The following is a 25446-nucleotide window of genomic DNA, read 5'->3' as shown; positions in this document are numbered from 1 at the left end:
TGCAGAAATATCATAATGGAGAATAATTTTTGGAACTTGTTTTTTCCCCTTCTCAGGGCCTTCAGTAAATAAAGCTAAAGTACACGCAGTTCAAGAAAGGAACAAAGGTACAGAAAGAGAGAAGCTCTTGTTTTTCTAGCCATTTTAAACAAAGTGGTCAGTGGATTCTTGGAATTTGTGGCTGGAAGGGCCTCTCGTCAAAATAAACTGCAGCAAACTTCTATGACTACTGTCTCACACCCAGAATCACCACTGAATGGATCAATACCAGCAAAACAGCAGCAGCTCTGAACAGTATGGAAGCAGGAAGGACTACCTGTCACTTTGCATGTCAGTATTACTAAAATTAAAAGCACTAACAGGATTGTGAATTACTAATGTTAGACGACTGTAGCTAAGGGGAAGGCCACGCATCAAGAAGACAAATAGATGTTCTGGTGAGTTTAAGTGATACGTATGAGAAGAGATTGCTGAACTACTGACACTTTTTACAATGCAAGTCAATGCAATTTTGGGCTCTATTTTTAGAAGAAAAATAAGCCATCACTCAAAATGTTGTAATTTTTAATATTTGCCAAAGGATCTGTATATATACTTTATTACAAAAGAGGGATTTTTGTAGGTCAGAGGTACTTAAATGAAATAAATTAATTTATACACTTTGTATTGAAACAGCTTGGGTACTTCAGGAAGTGGTAGGCTTCATTAGAGCTTGGTCTCCAAAAACCTGCTTAAAATACATGACGTGTTCTTCACAGTGTTCTCCTATCAAACAGGAACAAATACCATAAGGTCAACATTACTATGCAGCTAAAGGACAACATCATTTGTGGAATAAGCCGAACAAACCTTTCTGATATTTTTAAGCTATTAAACCTCAGGAGCTGCTTCTTCAACCACCACAGTCTTTAGCTCTGTGTTACTTTACATTTCCAAATCAGGCAGCTGGCATACATGTAGCAGAAATACTTGTAAGGAAAAAACCCTGATGCAATCGAACTGGATCTGAAGTAAGATCGGGTCAACTGGAAAGAGCTATTGTACACAAGAAATGTATCTTGGAAATCTTGCAAACTGCTGTTTGACTAATTACTTGATGGAAAGCCACACCCCCAAGCCAATGGGTAGAATGAGGACACTTCCATTTACTAAGCTATCTTTTTCTGTATGAAATAGGATAAATGTCTTTGTATAGGAAGGGATTGTTTCCGTAACTGTGCCAGTACAGCCAGCATTCTTGCCTCTCCCAGCAGATCAATAAACTAGGTTAAATTAATTCAACCTAGCAGTTTGCCTTGACATTTCTATGCACTGAAACTATTTCAATAAAATTAGGCTTTTCAATAAGTGGATGTTAAATTATCCAGAATAGTTTCTAGGAAACTGTACTAAGAGGACTTGTTGTGTGGAAATTTCCTTATTTTGAGGAGTTTTTTGAGACTTTGGGACACACTGTTGGGATTTTCCTCCAATGAAAACTGGGCAGATGGACAAGTATAAAAATATATTCAAGTACCCCACACTTCCCCCACCTGTCTACTCAGGAAAAAGAAGTTGAGCATGTTGATGATCAACAACTACACAGAACTGTGGTTCCACGATTATTATTATTTTTTTGGAAATACTCATATTCCTCCTAGCTGACTATATATTACTGAACTAGGGAAGTGCTGTTTTTACAATCCTCGTAAGAGCCTCAGAAAAATGCATTCTTAAAGTTCAGCTGACAAGACAGCAAGTGCTACAGCAGTATTGCATGAAGCAGAATTATTCTAATCCTCCCTATAAAGCAGTAGCAATTTACAACTGCTGTTCCAGTAGTAATTACTTTTACTGCAGCATTTTAATGTGTGTGACTGCACAGCAAATTACCAAGGCAAACGTTAAAATATTTTCTTTCTCCCCACTGCCCTTGCAGTTGATTATTTATAATTCCTTCAATCAGGCATTAGTACCAAACAGAAATGGTTCTAGCATTTACTTCAGGCTATCTTTCCCAACTTAAACCAGAATATGTGTCAAATCAGACCAGTAACGTAGAGGCAATTACAACATTACAACAGTAATGTCAGTCTGTTACAACATTTAAAAAATATATTAAAGGTGTACTGGTAATGCTTCGACAACTGGTAATACTGGACAACTTGGGTTTTCTCATGCTTGCATTTGTTTGAACTTTCAAAAATGTTAATTGCTAATTTAAGTATGTAGTTTAAGTCTTATTTTAGTAACTGGCTTATAGAAGGAAAATTGTATGGCAGGTTCAATGAAAATACCTCAACTGTTCAGTTAATAAACTTTATGTGGAGATAATATTTTCATAACTAAACAACTGATCAAATTTGAAACTAAGCGTTTTTAGTACAATCCTTACAGGCTTATTTAAATCTAAACCCAGTGATACAATAGATTTACAATGAAAACTGTTAATCTTGTCTCTAAACTTTCCTTGGCTTAAGTTACAAAGCCGTGTTCTTTGAAGTACAAGTTCTTTGATACAAGTTCTGCAATGTTAACTAAAAGCACACTTGTTCACTAATTGTACAGGAACTCTGGAACCCAGATTAGAAGTGATCAAACCACTTATCAAACCCACTGCCTGATAACTCTGAACCCTGACTAAATCCTTGTTAACAGATAATACAAGAGCCAGCTAGTTATTTGATTGTTTTTAAATATTTATTCTGTAGGATGTCCTTAATTCGTTTTCCTCCAAATTGGTTACCTGGATTGAAGCTGGGGTTCCCACGTAATCGTTGATTTCTCTGCTCAAAGAATCTAAATATGGTATAAAACAGCATCTCATCTTCAGTTTGCTTTGCTGCATCAAGGAACTTGCGGGCAGAAATGCTGTCATGTCCTCCGATGCCTCTGATGAATCTCAAGGCAGCTAGAACCTGATGCTTGGACAACAAAACTTCTACTATTTCATCATTTGCTGTAGAAAGTCTCTGAAAGCACAAATTACTATGTTTTGAGTGGATGCTGAAATAACAAAAAGTTAGGCGTCTTGATTCGATTGTATAAGGAGAGTTTCCTTTTATTGACTTGGCACTTTTTAAAGTTTTAGAACTATGCTGAATCCTACCTATTCCTATAACCAAGGAATAAACCTGAAACAGTATTACCAAAAACTTGTATCTACCTTCAACATATCCAGGGAGAGCTGATGTGCTGGAGGATAAATGCTCTCTAGAGACAGCAACAAGCAGGCCTGAAACAAGAAAAATGCAATTTGAGATTTAGTTGTGAGTCACTGTAGGGTGTGTGTGTGTGTGCCTGCCATGTTATCTCCTAATCTACGTCATGTTTGCTATGAGGATAAAAACAGGATAATCCCATATATGTTGCAGGAACAATAGGACAGAAGTAATGAATAAATATAAAGCATTTCAAAGCTACCAAAAATTAGATGGTACAATTAACATACCAGAGGCTTTGAATCGCTGAGCACATGGTACTGCAAGAACTGGTGAAGCATATAGAAAAGGTTGTGCTGAACAAGGGTTTTTATAACCAGCTCATACAGATAATGCTGAGGAGACAAAAGAAAGCAAGAATATTTCAATGATTAGATTAAGAAGCAGACCTCTGCTTAATTATTAGACACTGAAAAAGATTACATCTGAAGCCACAATGTTGTCATGGCTCTAAAAAAGTACCAGTAGCAGTGTTTTAGTATTAGAAGTTATTAAACTATTTTGCTTCTGGAACAAATTACAAAGGGTGCCAGTTTCTAATAACATGATTTGGCATGGCTCTTATAATAAACTAGAGGGGCCCGGCCACACGTTGCTGTGGCTTATTGTGGTGAAATGGGAAAGGAACAGTAGCAGCAAATCAATTGCAGAGGCCAGCAGTACATGCTCATGCAAACACGCAGCCTGATACTGTGAGATGTCAGTGATGTGTGTGCCCGCATTCCTGGGGTGGGGGGGGGAAGGAATGGAAAGGCACCCCTCCCACACATCTAGGCTGGCTGGTCATGATCCTTTACCTGGGAGTAAGTTTGGTTGGTGGCAATGGGTGTCGCTTCTGAGGAAACCCTCTTGAGGCCGTGACACAGCCATTCAAAATATGTCATGGTTGCTGTACTGAGCTTACTCCCTGAGTAATGCATGCCTGGTTTTCTTAACTGTAACCGAAGTATTCAGGGAATCTAGGGTGCCTGGCCCCTCCCTCCCATCCCTTGCATGTCGCCCCTCACTCTCTTCCCTCCCTTCCCTTTCCCTCCGGTAGGGTGGGTGGGTCATATCAAGATGCTGGGCCCCCTGCCTCCCCTCCCTTGCATGCCACCCCTCACTCACTCCCCTCTCTCACTTCTCTTCCCTTGCATGCCTCCCCCTCCGTCCCTTTCCTCTCCCTCCCTCTCTTCCCTTGCAAGCCACCCCTCCCTCTCCCTTCCCTCTCTCGCGTGTGTATGTGTGTGTATGTGTTTCACTTCCACTCAAGTTACTGCCTATGTGCTGTTTCCACTGCTCATATCTGGCCATCTGAGTGAACATTCTAAGCAGCACGAACATTCTAAGGGTGACAGTTACACACAGGCAGCTGAATGTCCTTCACCAGGGAGCGCCAGGAAAAAGGCAGTTTACCTGGGTCAGGTGTGAAATTTCAGGAATGTGAACATCTAAAAACACTCTCGCCTGGCTGACTATAGTGGCTGGGAATTTTCAGAGGAATTGGCCCAGCAGTTACTGAGGTATACTATCATCAACAAAAACACTTAGCTTTTTATATATATAGATATTCTAGCTGCAAGAGGGAAATGGTCTTCTGCTCATCTGGCTGTGGAAAGTGCCATCAAGTCACAGCTGACTTATGGTGACCTGTAGGGTTTTTAAGGCAAGAGATGTTCAGAGGTGGTTTCCCACTGCCTGCCTCCATGTGTGCTAAGAGAGTTCTGAGAGAACTGTGACTTTAACAGGGCTACCCAACAGGCTAAATGTGGAGGAGTGGGGAATTGAATCCAGTTTTCCAGATTAGAGTCCACAACTCTTAACAGCTACATACACTAAACATTTTTTTAAAATAAGTTTCCAAAAAATTTAATGTATTTGCCCCAAATTTGTTGGATTTACACCTATCTGGTTACAATACTTAGAGCTCAATCCAAAGGGGGGGTGGAGTGAGTTTACGGAGCTGGTGCAGGATTTCATGGTGGGGAGGGCAAACTGGGAGGTGGGCGGGTGCCATCCACTTTGGCTGCACCCAACCCAGAAATGCCTGTCTCCTGAGGAGCTGGCCTAAAACTGGCCATCAGTGCACTAGAGCAGGATAGGGGGATTTCTGGGCGGAACCAGTGTTAGTCAGCTTTCACCCAGGCACATCCACCTAGGGATCTTGGACTCTGTTCAGTCCTAGGGAAGGCTTTCTGTGTGGCCCGAGTTTTTTTAATTTTTTGCTGTCTCCCTGTACCCCCTGAAAGACCTCTGGAGGCAGCGCAGCTGCAGCGCTGTCCCTGGCCACAGAGCTCTGTGGATTGGGTTATCAATATTAAAAGTAATCTTATGCCCTACATTGTTTTTGTTTTTGGACCTGATCCAACACCCTGCTGCTATCACTGGGTGAGCACAGACTCCACTTGGCCAGGGGGAGGAGGAAAATTATAAGGACTCCATGGGCAGAGCACTACCCTTTGGAGTGCATGGGTCAGTAGCCTGGATACATTTATACATACATATAATTTTATGCCTATCTGCTTGGGCTAAAGGTAGCTAACAAAGACTGGATATATATTTTATATATATAACATAATATAATAATAAAGCAATAGCAAGTTCCAAATGCATAAACCAATATAACACTAAACACTCAAGCAAAAACCAGACTTGGGTGCTGTGTGGTTTCCGGGCTGTATGGCCGTGTTCTAGCAGCATTCTCTCCTGACGTTTCGCCTGCATCTGTGGCTGGCATCTTCAGAGGATTCCTCTGAAGATGCCAGCCACAGATGCAGGCGAAACGTCAGGAGAGAATGCTGCTAGAACACGGCCATACAGCCCGGAAACCACACAGCACCCAAGTGATTCCGGCCGTGAAAGCCTTCGACAATACAAAAACCAGACTAACTAGCCAGCCAAAACAATCTACTCTTCATCGAACAACGTATTAAACTTTATACACCTTAAATGCAGAAAGTGAAATGCCCTCCACACCCATTTTGGTAAGCTATTCCAAAGGAGTGGTCCTACTATAGAAAAACCATATGACCTCATAGCTGTCAGAGGAACAATTCTAAAAGAGGGCACCACATGGAAAACGCTATCTGAAGACATCTAGGCGAATGCACTAGGAGATGCAGTTTGATAAGTATGAAGACCCTAGGCTATGAAACAGGTTAAGAACCAGCACTTTGAATTGGGTCCAAAGCAAATATAGTTTTTCAAACAACCTATACAACACTGCTTGGCTACAATTAGTAGTTGGTAATCAATGTGCTTTGAAACCACACTGCAGAATTTAATTTAGTGGTTCTCTATATCGATGTTTACAGATGATGGAGAAACTTTATCTGAATATTTTATGGATATTTAAAAGGTAGGAATTAAAGACAGAGAGCCCATAGCATTTGAGTGTGGGAAACAGCAAATAATGTATTTGTTAGCTGATATTAAATTTTTACCTGAACAGTTATCTGGAATTGGTTGAGTGAGCGAATATATTCCATTAAGACAGCTATCATGAACTTGTGAGGTGCTTCCTATATGCAAAATGAAGAACTTGGTTTAAATTTCCAGTTTATATATCAGAAATGCTTTGTAACAGTAACATATAACTATTCAGACTGTTATGTTGAAGTCTGAAATTTTGAAGTTTGTCATTTATCAGCTCTTCTAAAGACAGGTCTACTGAGAAAAGGAAGCTTTTGTCTGCTACAGTAGTATCAGTTACAAACCCGGTCTACTATCGCAATCCTGTGCAGTCTAAATCCTTCACAGTACATAGTTACATCCTTCTAAGTACTTAAAAAGATACAACTATCTTCTATGCCCTGCAAACAATCTTAGACTTATCTAGAGATGTGAAGACCTGAGGAGAAGAAAAACAACATTTGGGCAAAAATATTTTCAATTTTTTTTCCAAATGAAGAAAACTGGAAAATTTTCAGAAGCACTGTAAAATCTTGAAGTAATATCTATTTTGAAATTTCTGTAATGCCATTCAAGACAAGGTTTTACCTACTCCCCATGCAAAGCAATCTACAGCATTAGAGACTGACACCTGGCGGATATGCAAGAACTTGTGGGGAGCACCTCATTTGCCCTCGCACATTAATTTTCTCTTTCCTGAAAGTCCCCATAGCCTCATCCTTTTCCCAGCATCTTGCTCTCCTTTCCATCCTCTAGCCAACGTACCTTTATCTGCCCACTATCTTTGGCTGTCTCTCCTTTCCTCCCACAGCAGTCTCTATCAGGGAAAACTGTAGAATAATCATGCAGTGCCAGTTATTGGGTCAGGCTCAGTTGTGAGGTGCTAGCTGAGCGTTATGTGGTACCAGCCCTGCAAGAACTAGAGTAAGGCACCACATTTCCCCCTGCATATCTTCCCACACATATTTTTCTCTTTCCTTGCCTATTAACAGTACCCAAATCCTCAACTTTCCCCGCTCCCTTCTCTCCTTGCTACCTTTTATTGGCTTCCTTTCTTCAGCTATATTTATTATTTATTTACTTCATTCTTGATAATGGGAACCCAAAGCAGCTTACATCATTCTCTTCCATTTTATCTTCACAACAACCCTGTGAGGTAAGATAGGCTGACTGTGAGGTAAGGTAGGCTGACTAGCTTATGGTCACCTAGTAAGCTTCCACACCAGAATGGGGATTTAAATTTGTGTTTCCCAGTTCTAATGTGAAATTCTAATTAAAATTTCACGCTGGCTATTGTGAGGTGGCTGCTGTTGAACAGTAGGAAGCAGCCAGGCCTGGCCCTGGTGAGTCCTCTGTCAAAGGCCAAACAGCCCTAGAAAGGGCCCTAACCCCTACCGTTTACTAACAGAAGCCAAGGCCTGAAGGCTTGCCGTATTCTCATGGTTATCTGAAAGGGCCACAAATGGCATTACTTTCTTAAAGCTACAGGCACTGCTTCTATCATATTGGAGGATTTTAACTGCACAAATTTTAAAAAATATATCTTTTTCTGCAAACCTGGGGCTTTTCACAAGTTCGTAGAAAGATCTTTGTGTATCCATGGTGCTAGTTTCTGGATCTGTATCCACAGATGGAGCCACACGGAGAATTAGGTATATTGATAATTCCTACATATACAGTTGCCAGAATATTTTCAAGGATATATTTATTGCTTAGATGTGAATGATTCTGGAAGTATTATTGTGTTTTTGATAATTATAAAAGAGTTCAGTGTTTTCAAGATTAACATTGTCTGAATAGGCTGGTAGCCCTGGTGACTGTACGATACTGTTTTTGTCCCAGCAATACCTTTCAGTGAAAAATTTGTTTTCAACTTTCATTTTTCCTATCTTTCTCAGATGTCAAAAATTAAAGAGATTTGAATTTATGTAGGGGGCTGCAGTTTTCAGCTCTCTCTCTCTCTGAAATATTAGCTATATTAGCTACTTTGTTTTTATTCTGTGAGTGTGACTTTCTTGCCTCCCTCTTATTGCTGCAGTCTGAAACATTCCCCAGAATGCTGTTCCTAGGACTGGAGGGCTGCCATGGGAGGGCCAAATTTGGCAAACTTGGCCCCTCTTGGGCATGTGACCTGATGAGATTCAAACCAGTACATTTAACAGTAAAGCAGTTAAATAAGTTTGACAGGCTATCAGCTGGATATTTCAATTCTTCATTAAATTTGTTTTTCCCTCATGGCTTCAAAATTTTTGGAAAGGATACACCTTTAAACAAGAGTAACTCTGAATGGGATTGAATTGTAAAATTACTTCTCGTTCTCTCACATGGGACTTGAATCTGAACTACTTACAAAGGCAAAGCAACATTCCAAAGTCTCTGAATTAACCAACCTTTTTTTCAGTAAACACAGACAGGACGTGCGTATATATGTCTGACTGATCAATAACTGCCTGGGTACGGACTGGTCGTTTGGGGGGCGGATTGCTTCTGCTCTGTCCCATTTCTAATGCCTATAAAAGATCCCAAGAGCTTTATTAAAGATTAAGCAACATATATTAAAAGAGCTTTATTAAAGATTAAGCAACATATATTTGAAAAAGGACACTTGCGAAATGTCATTGTACGTACTGCTAGATCTTTACTTGGTATTTATTTTCCATTTAATTATTCGAACACATTCAAATAATGCCTTTTAAGATCTGGCTTCTAGTCCTAAAGGGGAATGTAGACAGAACCTTGAGCACAGACTTTTAATTTTTAACAAAAACTAAAGCACTCCATTTAATAAATACAATTAAATTTAAAATGGAATTTTGATTATACACATTTTCATAATAAAATATCAAAAAAGTATTCAATGTCTGAGTACACCACTTTTTAATGCTACACAAATTATGGTTATGTATTTGTATGCATACAAAAAAGAGGTGCTGTTTTTATCATGTGTTGAAGAAGTCTGCAAATTTGAAACAGACTGTATAAAATACTCAGCTATGAAATAATAATGTTAATAACTTACCATATTATAACTCTGCTCTGCTTCCAGGTATTTCTTATATTCATTATTGAGTTTGTCAAACACAGTGGCAATCACACCCAGTGACCCTCTGTCTGGCTCACTCAGCACTGGAACAGAAAATTTGTTCATTAAATTCTGGATATCAGTTCTTAGAGTAGCTTCTCAACTCATAATCTGTTTCAACAAACCAGCTAGCTTCCAAGGTGATATCAAGAGTACTGCTCTTCAAAACTGATACAATACAAAAATATAGGCTAGTTAATATATACATGCTCTATAGGAAACAGGACAGTGTGCAAAATATCTACCTTTGGAAGTACATTCATAAATTACAAGAGGGGGTAGCCATGTTAGTTTGCTGCAGTTAAAATAACAGTCTTGTGGCAAATTAATGTTCAACAAGTTTATTGCAGCATAAACTTTAATGGGGCCATCCCTTCATCTAACAAACCAAGCTGGATCATGGAAGTTTATGGACAATACATTTATCAATGTTTTAAGGCATCATAAGATATTATTTTCCTAAAAGCCTTTCCCTACATAAATAGAGTCTGCAAACTGAAATTAACTGCTTACTCTGAGAACACACTGAAAGAATAACCATTTTGCAGTCTTTCCTCTGAAGAAGAAAATCCATTAGCTTTCCTTTATCTGGTAACAGATTCACTATTGGTTCAAGTTTCACCAGCAGATTCCAAAGATAACCTGCAATTAAAAAAAACAAACGTCTTTTTTCATGGGGAACTGAAATTTGCTGTAACAAAACAAACAATAATCATTTTAAGAAAGCTGATAATTAAAGTCAATATTGTCCTTGTCAAAATATTTCGATAAATATGTCAAGCTGCAATATCAGAATCAAGAAGATGAAGGCAGATTCTTTATGGTCATATTTTGCCACTATTAATTAGAGCATTGGTCATTAATGTTTAACAAGTTACCCAGTCGCTCAGATATTCCAAAAATTCACTAAACGTATCTTTTAAAAACAAGTGAAAATATTCCATATTTTACACTAGAAAACAAGCAGTAACCTACAAAACCCAAAGAAACACGTAAGTAAAGGAAAATTAGTGACATATGAGCTTCAGAAGTTGTGGTCTCTGTGATTAACAAAAGAATCTTTCTGAAAGAGTTTAATAAGAGTAATCTAATCTAAATTAACTAAATAAATAAAACTTGTGACAGCTTCACACTTACCTTCACTTGCACTGATTATAATGTCAGGCTGAAAGACAATCCAGGATGAAGAATCTAAAGGTTAAACAAAATTCACAACTAATATCCATCAGCCTTTTCCTCTTCTAGCTTAACTCCAGTTCATAGCATGGATCCAAAGATTCATGCAACTATTTCCAAATACTAGAGCAATTTAGACTTGTTTCTCAGACAACAGCCCCCGTGACACAACTTCTTTTGAAGCTGAGCAGAATTTCATAAGCAGGTGCATTTAACAGAAATTCCACCTTGTTTTCTAATTTCAAAAAGTGTGTTACATTGTTCCCTGAGAGGTCTCATCAGGTATCATCAACTCAGAATTTTTAATATTCCATTTAAAGCTGCATTATAAAGATTTCTGTGATTTAATAAAATTTAGCTCCCCAAAATGTGACTTGCCTTGTTTACCACTGTAAACTTCTAGCAGTGATTCATAATTATTAATTTGCACATCTATGAGAATTACACAGATGGAGCTTACAGAAGAAAGCCAAGATCTACAGCTGCATATCAGGACATGACTAACACTGTTTCAAGGATACAGAGTTTACAAGGAACTGGAAACTGGCTGGTTACAGCAGCAGGGCCTACGTGTGGGAAAAGATATTGCATTAGTGCTAACAGGCCACAAAATATTAATTTTAAATAAACAGCAATTACGTCAACTATAATGTAGAGTAGTTAAGACTTCTTATATAACTGAGGCTATAATATAAGAATATTACAACATGCAGTAGAATATTTAAATAGAGTAAACCTGAATGAGAGGACACAGGAAATTATAGTTGCAATGCTATAAGGCTCCAATTTCCAAAATATATCATATGTTGCCAAAGATGATGAATGACTTGCAGCAGGAGATCTTTAATTCATTTATTTATTTAAAATGTTTCTTGATTTTGCAGAACTCAGGGTTTCTTGATTTTGCAGAACTCAGGGTGGCTTACAATATCAGTGAAACAAAAAAAGCACCTAATGGACCACAGTTTAAAAACTCAATTTCATCGATGATCAAGTAAAAAATAAATTTGTCAAATGCAGTCCTAAATAAAGCTATCCTCAACTGTCTCCTGAAGGTAGCTTCACAAGTGAGTGATCTAGGTCCACCTCTCTCTTTATGGCCAATAAAAGCACAGGTTGGCTATTTGTTGCACAGGCCTCTGACATCTTTTCCTAAGAAAGGACCTCTGGCAAACAAAAACATTTTCCTAGGGAATTGCATTATTTATTGTAGGGATAAAGGACTGGTCTAGTAGGATCACAACACTTTTAAAAACTGAATGAAATCTGGCTGCACAAATCTGTTATCGAGGAGACTTGCTGAATAACACCCACAGCAATAACAGTAATGATCTACATTGTCAATCTTCCTGCAACATATTTTGTAACCAAATATTAGAAACCAACAGGAAAAATAAGACTTACAGAGAAGCTGAAATAGACTGGGAGAAGGTAAAGGATGTGGAAGACCTAGCCAGCCCATTTCACCTATGTGTGCGTGTGTGTGTGCATGCACACATGTATGAAAACCTGTCAAAGGACTTCTCAGAATTGGTGCAAATGTTATTTATAGGTCAAAGTGCCCCTTTCTATCCTGGGTATGACACAAATCATTCAACATTTGTAAAAGGTTATGGAGCATGGTAAGGACAAGATTAACTCCAATGTGTATCAACTGTGTGTACCTACTGGATTTTCAAGTGAGTTAAGTAAGAATCCCACCTGCCACAGGAATCTGATATGGTTGTATAGATCGAGCTGGAAGTACAAGCTGATGAAGGGTGACTGTGCCATCAAATTCTCCTTTTAGCTTAATATCAAATATGAGTGAGGTCTAAAATGGAAAATATACAAGTTCTCTTTGAGACAGACCTCAAAATGAATTCATACGCAATTGTTTTTATTTACGGTTGTCAACCTTTGAACACAACTTCAATGTATCTTTCTATTTTTAACTCTTGCCTGTAAAAGCCCAGATCTAGTATGAGCTATCTATATTTTTCCAGAACAAATCTTCCTTAGATCACATACTGGATTTTAGTTGGTATTTGCCCAATTGATACACTTAAACATGCATCGGTGGTCAATTAAATATTAGCTTCAGCTTTTCAGAACAATAAATATTTTATACACTGTACTGCACATGCAAATTCACCCCAAAGGCAAAAACCCTTATACTGGAATGAGGCCTCCTCTATGGATTATTCACTTAAGCAGTGACACAGAAGCCTTTTCCAGGGGGTCTCCTCCAATTTGCAGTTTAGGAATGGATTGGCTAAGAGAACTGTAAGTATCTGGGTCCTCTCCTCTAACAAGTCACAGTCAGTGATACTGGGTAAGAATCAAAGATATTGACAGGTTCTGCCCCCCCCCCCCCCCACTAGTCCTCCAGCAAAATTTAAGAAATTATCCTGTTGCCCAGGTCCGGCTAAGTTCCATTCGGTTGCTGAATTCCAGTTTTATGGTTAGGTGTTTTTCTGATTATTACTCTTGTGTTATTTTTCTTGGTTAGGGGCTCTAATAGCCTCTCAGCTAAAGGAGTATGGTGGAGAAGGAATGTTACAATTAAATATGGAAATGCAGAAAGCGTTTTTCCATGCCCTCACCAAAAATTATTTAGCTTCAACATGGCCAGAGCTACTAAAAGCTTATTATTATACAAGGCTTGGGTATGGGAGGAAATAAAAGTGGAATAGGGAATGTGTATCTTATAGTATAATCACTGATCTAGTCTCATCTAGGATTCCGAGAACAAATAGTGGATCATGTATGCCAGATTGCCCTTCTCCCATTAACTGATACGCAACTGCTTTTAATGTTCATCCAAAGGGGGGGAGGGGTTGAGGGAGCACCACCACCTTATGGTGGCACGCTTGCCCTTGCCAGGTCACTTGTTCCAGTGGAGGAGGCAGACGGACTCCAGTGGAGCAAGAAGACAGAAGACTGGGTTACAGCAGAGCTGCACTGCCCTTCTGAACCGACACCAGCAGGGGCTAGGCTGGGCCAGAATGTTCCCGGAAGCTAATCCAACATTAGTCATCTCCCTGCCAAGGTTTTGGGCCTTCAAAGTCCTGTAAACCCTATAGGGCTTTCTGGACAAGGAGGCTTTTGAACTTTTTTTGGCTCCCTGTGCCTTTGCAAAGCCATCTTGGAGATGGTGGGGAAGGGCTGCATTGGCATCACATTCCACTGTTTCTGGCTTTGGATGGGGCTGACCAGCTCCCAGATGGAAACTGGCATGCTCAGTCTTTGTTGGTCCTTTTCAGGAGGGATAGGAGGTTCTTTTTTCAAAGAAGTGAGCTAATATTTTTCTGCATACCTGGGGACTCCTCTGATGATGCATAGACTGTTTGAAGACTGCACCATATTTATACCCTACTCTCAAGCATGGGACATTCATTATCAATAAACTTCAAATAGTTCCCATAAGTCAGCTAGGAAAAAGCAAACAAAGAAATATGAAGTACTTTAATGGAAAAGATATAAAGGAAACAGAAACAAAAACAATACCTCAGTATCCTGATGATGAACTACCACTAAATTATCCACAACATTTAGTGCAAACTTGCCCGTTCTGTATAGCTTCAGTATATGCAGCTTCTTACAAGAGCCTTCCCTATAATATTAACATGAGTTAGGGGAAGAGGGGAAACATTATCGCCAACAATCTGACTCTTATTCTGCATCATACAATTAAAGATCAAAGTTACTATGAAGAAATAATGCCAGCTGTTATAGTGGTATTATGCCTAATAAAGGTTTTATGTATGTTATGGATGTACTATGAAGAAAAAACTTGCCTTGGTAAATGATAAAGGACTACCTCGGCTCCTGTACTATTAGATGTTCTTGAGTGATGTCTCAAATAGAGAACATAAAGCTGCCCATATCTAAGAAGAAAGAATAATGAAAATTACATTTTGCATACAGGCATGAGCAGATTTTTAGAGAAATAAGGGTGGAGTTTATTGTCTGTTTGTTGCATGTTGTATTGCTCTGTACATTTTCCGCCATATCACTTTCTTCTGTAGGGAATTCACACAGTTAAACTACTCACAGTACCAGAAATTAATCTGTGAAGGTCATATAGGTCATCCAGCACCACTTGCTTGGATCACATCCTCAGTAAACCCTTACAGTTCTCTGTTAACAATTGTCAAGAAAAGCCTTCCCACAGAGGAATTCAATTGCCTCCTTTAGGGATTCCACTCTTAATAATGTTCCTTCTAAAATCCTTCATCTCTCCCATTGCTCTTACATCCTATTCTCTCAAAAACAGAAATATTCCAAGTAAAAACAGAAGATAAAGCTATACACTTACCATCTAGAGAGTCTACAAAAACTGATTCCTGAATATTGACGGTCTTCTATTTTCTAAGATTGTGGTAATACAGATCGGGGTAAAATACTAAATGTTTTAAACTGATCTCCCTACTACTGGAAGACTTATCATTGCTTATTAACAGATAATTATAAAAGGACCAACAAAGACCTAGCTTGATTTCAGTGGGAGACAATTAAAGATCTGCTCCTCTCTCTTGCACCACAAATTAATGGAACATCAAAAAGAACAAATCCAAGAAATGAAAGGAGCGGAGACTCACTAAAAGTGAATGAGATACTGAAGCTCAACTCTTCTTCAGAGGTAAAAAATATGCTCCTGCCTTAGAGATATCACTCTTACACTCTTTGATAACTACAAGTAGAAATACCAAGTAATTTTTCAGTACAGAGGCATTAAGTTCTCTCTGGCTTGCCTAATGAGTTGTAGCCCAAATCTGTTGGTGGGAGCCATTTGCAGCTGTGGATTTGCGCTCTCCGGGGTCCTCCCCAGCAGTGGGACATGGCACCAGTTATTGCACTGGCAACTCGGTGCCCAGTGTTATACTGGTGGCCTAGGCTTAGGACTTACACCACCAAAAAGGTGCTATAAATGCATCAAGCCCAGTGGGGCTTCCCAGGGTGGGTTTTTTGCACTTCAGCCTCTCCATGCTGCTGAGAAGCCTCTATGGGAGTGGTAGGCTGGTAGCACTGTAGCCAGGCACCCGGCTTATTGGGTAGTGCTGCCCATTTTGCAAACAGAATGTGTGACTTTCTCAAGCTCTTCCTTTCAGCTGCACTTGAGGAAGGGCATTTCATTCAAAACACAGGAAGCTGCTTTGTTTTCTACTAATCCTTGAAGTTTTTCCTTCTTTCTGTTCATTAAAAGCAATGGAATTTCAGAGCAGTTAACTGTTAAGCAGAACACCACCAAGTCCCATCTTTCTGCAATGTAAGAAAGGGTCAACTGAAAAGGGGAAACTTGTTCACAGCAATACGTACATGGTAGCCATAGCAATATCTCTCTCTGAAAGGCTGAGTTTGGATGCCTTCGGGGCTGCGGGCAATTCAATTTCAAACTTGGACAGCTTTGACATAGCTCCACCCTACAAAAGATTTTGCATATAATCACACATAGTTTCTCTTTTAGTAAGTATCATGATTTTCTAGCAACAAGGATAAGGTTACTCTAATACTTCTCCTCCCAATCAAAACACAATAACAACTCAATGAAACCCTTTGTTTTAAACCTAATAATGCAACTTGAAATATATGCTATTAGCCTTAATGGTCCACATAAATAACTGTCTCCCTAGCTTTGAAGACACAACCCCGAGAGAATCATAGAATGAGGATTTGAAGCCTCACACCATTGGATTTACAGATTTGTGTAAAAAAAAAAAAAGGAACGACCACAAAATGATGGCCAGGAATCTTTTCAAGGAGGTGAGTGTGAAGAAATGGGGGGGGGGGGGGGGGTTTAAACATTTTGCAGACATTTTCAAAATGTTTTCAATGACGTGCAGATAGGCTATTTTAGTTATTTTAAGATTTATCTCTACCAGGATAACTTTACAAAGCCCCTCAGGCAGCTGAGGAGAATAATGCTGGGTGCTTTAATATTACTTTCTTACCCTGAAATAGAATGGCTGCAGAACATTTCCAAGAACTGTGGTTGATAGTAGAATAACGGAGCTCTCAGGGCAGTACATATACCAGTTCACATTGATATTCTGACTCTTCACAAGTTTTAATGTTCGTTTCTCTGGTAATACCTGAAGACATAATGTAAAGCTTTACATACATATATGCTGAAGTACATATGCTGAAATATAACCAGTGGTGGGATTCAGCAGGTTCGCACCACTTCGGCAGAACCGGTTGTTAAAATGCCTCTTGTAAACAACTGCTTGTTAAATTAATTAAAACCCACCAACAGAACCGGTTGTTAAATTATTTGAATCCCACCACTGAATATAACACATACTTTGTAGTTAATAATTCACATTATAAGGCCTCCAATCATAAGATTTGCTCTAGGTGGGTAGATTCTCAAATGGAGATAAATTAAACCATCAAGACCATCTTATATACAAATACCTGCTTAAAACAAGGCACAACGAATCAGATCAAAAACCCAAGGAAGAAACTGGAGTAACTACCGTAACTATTTTAAATTAAAAGAACAAAGCTTCGAAACACTTGAAGATTAATCTATTTATTGTGGCATATGCTTATGTGAGCTAGAGTTCACACATAAAATATTAGACTCAATTGGAAGATATACACATACAAAGTTACAAATATAACAAAGAGTGTGGGGTTTTTTTACAAGGAGTCCAGAAGGTCCAGTATTCCAGGATGTGTTACATTCAACAGCTGTGTTATATTCTACAGCAGATCATGAATGGAAACAAAAATCCAGTCAAAACAATAAAAAAAAATCCCATATGTGAGTCATTCCCATGATAGGAACTATGAATAAACCAGAAGGCATAACTACTAGTAAGCAATCCAATCCTGACTTCTAACTCAGCAGCTGCCCTTCCTACAATATTAGCTGGAATTATGTTCTGGAAATCACCTTGTAGATTGTAAACTGAAGACAGCAACCTTGATCTTCGAACTAGAAGGAAGGCTAAGTAAATATAAGGCAATGCTGAGAGTTCTAGGTAATGTTTAAAACTCTATGGTGCCTATTTAAAAGAATTATTGTTAAATGTGGAATGTGTACACAAATATATGATGCTTTAAATAGCAGCAACCAACAGTGCACTTTTAAAAACACTTTAGCTGTTTCATTCTGGTATCAAATTCAAAATTTCTTTAGGTAAAAATACTCAAAACAATTCAGCAAAACAATTCAGACAATTATTTTATGTACCTGATAAAATTCAATTCCTTGATCTGTTATGAAGACAATTTCTGCAGAGCTTGTCCAACAGAATCCTAAAATGTTGGCATTCTTGGTCTTTAATGACAAATAACATTCAGTTGAATTTAAAATAGACAAATATGCATAAAACTTCATGTAAGTTAGGGTATTATAGTTTACTGGTATGTCTGACAGTATTAGCAAATGGAACAGAATGAAAAAAAATTAAATTAGATCTAAATCATATTGCTTTTAAATTAAATTAGATGTATTAGATATAATGTCGTGATAAAACATCCAAAAATGTAATGTGCTTTGTTTCATATATTTTATAATTATTTTTCTTTGACGATAAATAAAATTTTGATTGAGTACTAAGCCCTGAGCTTAACATATGTACATACTGTGTACATACCATATATATTTGTGTATAAGCCGAGGCAACCAATTCTACCTCAAAAAACTGGGAAATTTTATTGACTCGCATATAAGCCGAGGGTGGGAAAGATCCATCAGGAGGCAGGGTGCTGAGCCGGCAAAGGAGCCACAGCTGGAGGAAACGAGCACCCCAGAAGCCTTTGGGAGGCTTTTTAAGGAGGGGCGAGGCGGCGCGCACGAGTCTGGGGAGAGGGAAAGTGGCTAAAAGCAGGAGAAAGCGAAGCAGAGAATTCCTCCTCCCCTCACTAACTCACACTTTCTTTCTTGCAGGCTCAAAGTTTAAGGCGTTGTTTCAGGGAAGCTGCTGGCTTCCTTTCTTGCAAGCTCTAAGTCTACAGGGAAGCTGCCGCTTGAGGCAGCCTGTCTATGGTTTCCTTAGCCACAGACAGGCTGCCTCGAGCGGCAGCTTCCCTATAGACTTAGAGCTTGCAAGAAAGAAAGCCAGCAGCTTCCCTGAAACAACGCCTTAAACTTTGAGCCTGCAAGAAAGAAAGCGTGAGTTAGTGGAGGGACAAGGCTTCGCCACTCATAAGTAAGCGCTGTGGCTCTGCGCGGGGAGGAGGGAGTGACCTGCGTATAAGCCGAGGGGGACATTTTTCAGCCTAAAAAAGGCTGAAAAAATTTGGCTTATACGAAAGTTTATACGGTAATTAGGATTCTCCATTCACTTCAATGTGGGGAGAAGCTTTCTATATACATAAAAAATCATTTACAAAAATATTCCCTCCATTTTTAAGTCCACATGCCACTTCAGGATTAAGGTACATATCTCTAGCTCCCAAAAGGGTTGTGCACTAGGAAAACAAGTTTATGCATTTTTGTTGCTACACAAAAGGAAGTTATCTCAAGAATTCTTCAGCACTTATGGCAAAGAAATAGTAAACAGGCAAATAGTTAACAGTTTATGGAAAAGAAATAGTAAACAGGAACTTAGATATGTTTACTCACATACAAGTTCCACTATTCAGTGGGACTTACATCTAGGCAGTGTTGCTTTAAAGCACTTTCTCTATCTTAGACCCCTTCCGCACATGAAGAAAATGCACTTTCAAACCACTTTCAATGCACTTTGCAGCTGGCTTTTCGAACTGCTGGATTAACAGAAGTTACAATATATTGTATGAAAGTGGTTAACTCAATATTTATTCAACATACCTTGCATTCTTGAGTATATTCTAGTTGAGGGCTGTCTGAAATGAAGTTCAGAAAATCCTGGAATGACATTAAGAATAACAGCTGTTATTAAATATTTGTAGCACAATCTTTGGCAGAGTTCAGCATGCCTAAACTAGCTGATTTAAATGGGCTTGGTTCGCTGAATTCTACATGGAAGGAGGGTATTTTGACCAAAAAAAGAGAGGCATAAAAGTAAGTCAAATAAGCTGCCTGTAGGCCACTCTTCCATTTTAGTGATCCCTGATCTTTATCGATACTGAGGTGTAATATTGATCAAGACTGGAAACTGAAGAGATAGTTATCTGTTAATAAGCAACGATAAACATGAGACAGATTCTACTACAAATTACACTAATGGAAAACATGCAGCAAAGTCCACAATGAATTAAAAAAACAGCTAACATATTCAAGAGGGACAGCCACATTTGCTGCCAAAACAAAAAGGTGTCTTGCAGTATCATAAAACGAGCAGACTTATTGAGACATGCATGTTCATCAATCACAGTTTATTTAATCAGATATATGAAAAGCATCCTAAATTAACAGCTTATGTAAATTATACATCTATACCAAAGGAAAAATCATTAGGGGCAAAAGGCCAGGAAGCTCAAGGGATACAACAATTCAGCACTTCTGTGCAGAACTCACATATACAGGAAGTGCACCATTATCATGTACAAGAGCAGCCACTGACAACACACACCTTCCTATGCTAATTTAATAGTTGTAGTAAGAGTGAAAACCTTGGTCTCAATTGAGTCCTAAATGAACAGAACCATAATTACTGATCTATTCAGTAATTCCATGCTGAAGTCTTCCTTCAAGTTACTTTAAAAAAACCCAACAATGATAATACAACTTGTTCCAGGTTTATTCTTGTACATTTCCCATCTATGACAGCCAGTGTGGTATAGTGGATAAGAGCAGTTGATTCTATTCTGAAGAAACGGGTTTGATTCCGCACTCCTCCATATGAGCAGCAGACTCTTATCTGGTGAACTGAATTCATTTCTCCATTCCTACACATGAAGCCTGCTGGTTGACCCTGGGACAGTCACAGTTCTCTCAGAACTCTCTCAGCCTCATCTACCTCACAAGGTGCCTGTTGTGCAGAGAGGAAGGGAAGACATTTGTAAGCCACTTTGAGACTCTTTACAGGAGAAAAGCAGGGTCTAAAGTCAAACTCCTCTTCTTCTAACATAGTAGCTGCACTAAGCCAACATTAAACTGTCACTGGGCATGAACCTGGCATGCTGCTGTGTATCTCTCCTTCCTTCTTAGGCAGAGCACAATGAACAAATCTTAGTTCAAGAGAAACTCCAGTTACACACGTTAAAAAATACAGCTGCCTTGGTTAAGTGGACTTTGTTTCACCCCCATAAACTGAGATTCTAAACTAGAGTTAGTCCAGGCTTAGAATCTTAGCCTGAGGGATATAGATTAACTGTGATTAACCTAGGCACCAGAATTTGTACATAATGTAACCGGAGTGCGATTTAAACCAGGATACCTTCACTAGAAGGAGGGGAAAGGAGGCAGGACTGAAGCACATAAGGCAACATGCTGGATACATGAACAATCTTGGCTGACTGTGATACCTTAACATGACAAGTGACTAAACTAATATAATGCTGAACTATATTCAAATACTAAATAAGATGAGTATCAAATTCATTAAGCCCATGCATATTTTTTCCATTATGTCTTCATATTTTTTATGAAAAACATTTCTTACCACACTTTTTTGAGTTCTTTGGACAGCCAATATCTTATTTCCCAAAGAAAACTTGATGCACTTCACCTCCCCTTTGTCTTCCATTCTGTAAACAGACAATTAATTAAAGAAGTTTATTTATATTTTGCTAACTTACTTCAGGTTAGAAAGATATATGAATGCGTGCTGTTTGCATGTGTATACTTTTGAAGAAGAGTCTATACACTCTGTGCATGGCTGCACATACATACATCTCCATGACATCTCTGCCAACAGATATTTGGCTGTCATATGTTAAGGCAGGTAATGCCTCCCCTCAGCAAAAGAGAAATCACAGCCCTGTTCATTAGCCTGCCTGGCCCACCTGCCATCCAGCTATCCATCAGTGGCCAGCAGCTCTGCACGAGGGGGAAGGAAAGATCACTTCTGTTGGCATACTTCCATCTACTTGACAGCCAACAGGCAAATGTCAATAACTGAGAACAGTACCCAGAACACATGGGAGTAAATAGCATGAAATGTACACATTAAGAAGTCTCACAATCCCGTTATTTGTAATAGCTCAGAGGGAACCAAATGGGCTACAGCACTGCAGTTCTGTATTTCAGTTTTAAATTATTGGGCTCTGATTATTCCGATATATACTCCAGATTTTAGAAAGTAAAAAAGCCCCAAACAATTAAATAAGCAACAATATCCATGTAAAGTACCATATATTTTCATAAGGATCTGTTAATTATCTATATTAAACTGTGTTCCTCTGTAAGGCAAAAACCATAAATATATGGTACTTTACATGGACACAATGCATCTGCACATATTACAACAGAATAAAGCTATTAACACTGAAAGATGCTAGTCTGAATATACATACCTGAATGAGATAGGATTGCGATCTTCCAAACCTTTAACCACCACTCCAGTAGCTCCACCAGATCGAACAGCAAAAACCTAAATGGATAAAAAGTTAAGAAAATCTGGATTCAATTGCAGTTTAGAATCTCAGAAAGTAATTGGATGCCAAATTAACAAATTCTTTTATTTTTTGCTCAAGGCACCCTCATTTTATTACTAAGTAAATCACTAATAATTTAGTTTTACTCCTAATTAAAAGCCAGTAACCCTATACAGAAGCAGATATATCAGCCTAATGTATGTTTGTGATCCTACCTCCAGCTTGAGCATCGTGAGGCGATTTGCCACCAATTCCTCCCTCCTGAATTTGATGTTAATAAATGTCACATTACTAGTAATCATAATGCACTCAACATAAGACTCTCTTATGTGTAAGGCGGATTCTGCATGAGCCAAAAACAGCAGAGTGAAAACAGTGTAAAATGGTTTAAAATGGTGTAAAACCTTTCACACCATTTTACACCATTTTTCACTGTTTTCACACCGCTGTTTTTGGCCCATGCGGAATCCGCATAAGTTACTACAGAATGCTGCAGCCCAAGTTTGGCAAGTTCTGCATTAGTTCCATGGGCTGTGTGTTTCCATATCTAGTTCAATGTACTTCAGAGGTCTTTAAAACCCTTCATATTTAGAAAATACATGCCTATGAGAACACTTCCTCACATCCGTTAAAACACATTCCCAATAACAGGGTAATTATTATTTTCCAGCAGTTGTTCCTACCATTGCCTTTTAGTTGTGCCTTTTTCCCCTGGTGCTCCAATAACTGAACTTCTCACTGACAGAGAGGGAGGTTTTTCCTAGTGCAGATTCTTCACGTGTGCAAATATTGAGCCTGACATCACTCTATAGCTACTGAAATATTTTTGGAACTGTTCTTACAGATCACAGGCAATTCAAGGCATCTTCCACCAGAACAAACAACTGTTTATTAGCTCTTGGGTTTAACAAACAGTACAGGGCCGGTGATGTCAACCTCAGTTAAGCATACTGTAGGTCAGGAGAAGCGAGACCCCAGCAAGATATTATGCTGGGGAGAGAGATGTAGAGCAAACATTGTTGCTATGGAAATATGGACGGTACAAGCACATCCCTGTTTTCATCCATGAAACAGTCTGAAGGTGCACCACGTCCATCCCCCAGCGGTTTGCTCCGATCCAGAAGCAGGGGCCAGCGAGCGAGCCCGGGATGGCCCGGGGAAAGAGGGAAGGGTGGCCTGAGGACTCACCTGCTTATTCGCCTCGTCGAAAAAGACGCAATTGACGGGGCTCGCTTTCTCAAACTGCACAGGCCGCCCGCACAGAGCCAAATAATAGTCCTGGGTCGCCGCCATGGCTGGTTGTGTGCCTGCTTGTACGCCTTCCACCCTCAGCGTCGCACAACCGCTTCCTGGTTACACTCCCTTTGCACATGACCAAGGAGCTGCTGCTGCTGCTCCGTATAAATGGAGGCGGCTGAGACGAATGGGGCCCTTGATACGTACAGTTCAAGGGATAGACGGGACTGCAAGTTCCACTTTCTTTTGTAACACAGTTGAGGCTTTCAAGATAGCCTTACTGGATTTGCAAGAGCGAAAAGGATGCGCATGTGTCAGAACGGATCTACCATAGGTCCGAAGGTCCTGTGCTACAAATATGCCTGCCATTATTATTTTTGGGGGTCGGGTCTAACTCATGCTTGATAGCTTAGTCGGTAAAGTTCAGCTGTCAAAGGCGGAGGTGGCTGGAGTGCAGGCTAAAATGGTAGTACTTTATACTACTGTAGACTAAACTGGTACAATGCTGGTTGACATCCACTGTGTTTGTTTTGCGATTTTCTTCACTCCCCAGGCTGTTTCCTTCCACTTAAGAAGGCCTGTGCACAGTCTGGTAAACTGCAGTACTTCAGTCAAAGCTCTGCTCACCCACTTCAATCTCAACAGGAATTGGTGTCAGGTAGCCGACTCAAGATGGACTCGGTCTGCCATCTTTCTGAAATTGGTAGAATAAGTACCCAGCTTGCTGGGGGTAAGGTGTAGGCATTTGGGGAATGCAATGGCTAACCATCCCATCGTCTGCCTGTTGAACAGCATGCAAAATCACCTCCTGGGTCAATAATGGTTAAATTTTATTTTATTTTATTTTTTTTAAATAAATTTTACAACTAGACATAAGAACAGTTTTTTCCCGAATGCCATCACTCTGTTAAACAAATAATTCCCTCGATAATGTTAAACTATTTATTATATACTTATTATATAATTACTGCACTACTTTTTTCATCATTCCTATTACCCATCTCCTCCCACTTATGACTGTATGACTATAGCCTGTGCTGACATTTTATTTTATTTTATGATTTTACATTTTATGTTTTCATTACTACTGATTGTTTCCTGATTGCTTACTAGACCTATATGACAATCATTAAGTGCTGTACCTTATGATTAAGTGCTGTACCTTATGATTCTTGACAAATGTATTTTTCTTTTATGTACACTGAGAGCATATGCACCGGAGACAAGTTCCTTGTGTGTCCAATCACACTTGGCCAATAAAGATTCTATTCTATTCTATTCTATTCTAATGACCCAGTGCTTGACCTAGAAAGCTAACGGCCCTATCCTATTCCTAGTATTAGCTGTACTGTTCCTGCCTTTGCAAATATAAACAAAGCATAACTAACTAAATCTAGACCAGTTCTAAGCTGGAATAGCAGAACCTGTTAAAGCTGCTGAACACTTTCAAACAAAACTTTGTCAGAAAGTTTAAATTTTAATAGCTGGTCACTTGATAGAAAGTGTATTAAGTGCTGTGTTGGCCAGTTTTTCCAATGTAATTTATTAAAAACATAGGAAGTTAGAGTCACATAGACACATTTTCCTCATAGACATTCTTTGGAAAACTACATGTCAAAGTGTGTGTGTTTTAATGAAGTAAATATCTACAGTGCCATTGTTACCTTACATGCTTTTTCTGTAGCCCTCTTCCTTTGATCCATAGTGTTACTCACTTTTACATTTACTACAGGAAGATTATTCTTTTATTAGAGGGATTGTGGTTCTGAAACATTCATATATGCAGAAAATATCATGGGTTGTGTTACTTGTATTCCCAGCCTATTGAAGCTCATTGCTGGCAGTGCTGTCTGTTGACAGACAGAAGTACCTTATGGGACTATTAGATGATACTGAACAAAGTTT

General features: G+C 39.0%; 2 protein-coding genes across 2 annotated transcripts in view; one reads left to right on the top strand and one right to left on the bottom strand.

Annotated features, from left to right (window-relative positions):
* Positions 1–2348, top strand: part of NPC1 (NPC intracellular cholesterol transporter 1) — a 30987-nt gene extending 28639 nt beyond the window's left edge. The window contains exon 25 of the mRNA XM_048508016.1: positions 57–2348. Coding sequence (XP_048363973.1) covers positions 57–139 — 83 coding nt within the window. The 3' untranslated portion in view covers positions 140–2348. The remainder of the gene's footprint in view (positions 1–56) is intronic.
* RMC1 (regulator of MON1-CCZ1) lies at positions 629–23752 on the bottom strand. Its single transcript, XM_048508017.1, has 20 exons — positions 23494–23752; positions 22225–22301; positions 21372–21456; positions 19616–19672; positions 18032–18118; positions 16782–16922; positions 16150–16253; positions 14628–14717; positions 14338–14443; positions 12550–12661; positions 11370–11414; positions 10810–10863; positions 10186–10314; positions 9610–9716; positions 8981–9100; positions 6623–6700; positions 3431–3535; positions 3146–3214; positions 2726–2951; positions 629–765 (listed from the first exon to the last, which is right to left on the bottom strand). Exons 1-20 carry the CDS (start codon positions 23596–23598, stop codon positions 686–688), a joined length of 1977 nt encoding a protein of 658 aa, XP_048363974.1. The 5' UTR covers positions 23599–23752; the 3' UTR covers positions 629–685.
* Between the last annotated feature and the right edge of the window lie 1694 nt (positions 23753–25446).

Source organism: Sphaerodactylus townsendi, linkage group LG09, assembly GCF_021028975.2.
Source record: "Sphaerodactylus townsendi isolate TG3544 linkage group LG09, MPM_Stown_v2.3, whole genome shotgun sequence".
Lineage (NCBI taxonomy): Eukaryota > Metazoa > Chordata > Lepidosauria > Squamata > Sphaerodactylidae > Sphaerodactylus > Sphaerodactylus townsendi.
This window is presented reverse-complemented; position numbering and strand designations above follow the sequence as displayed.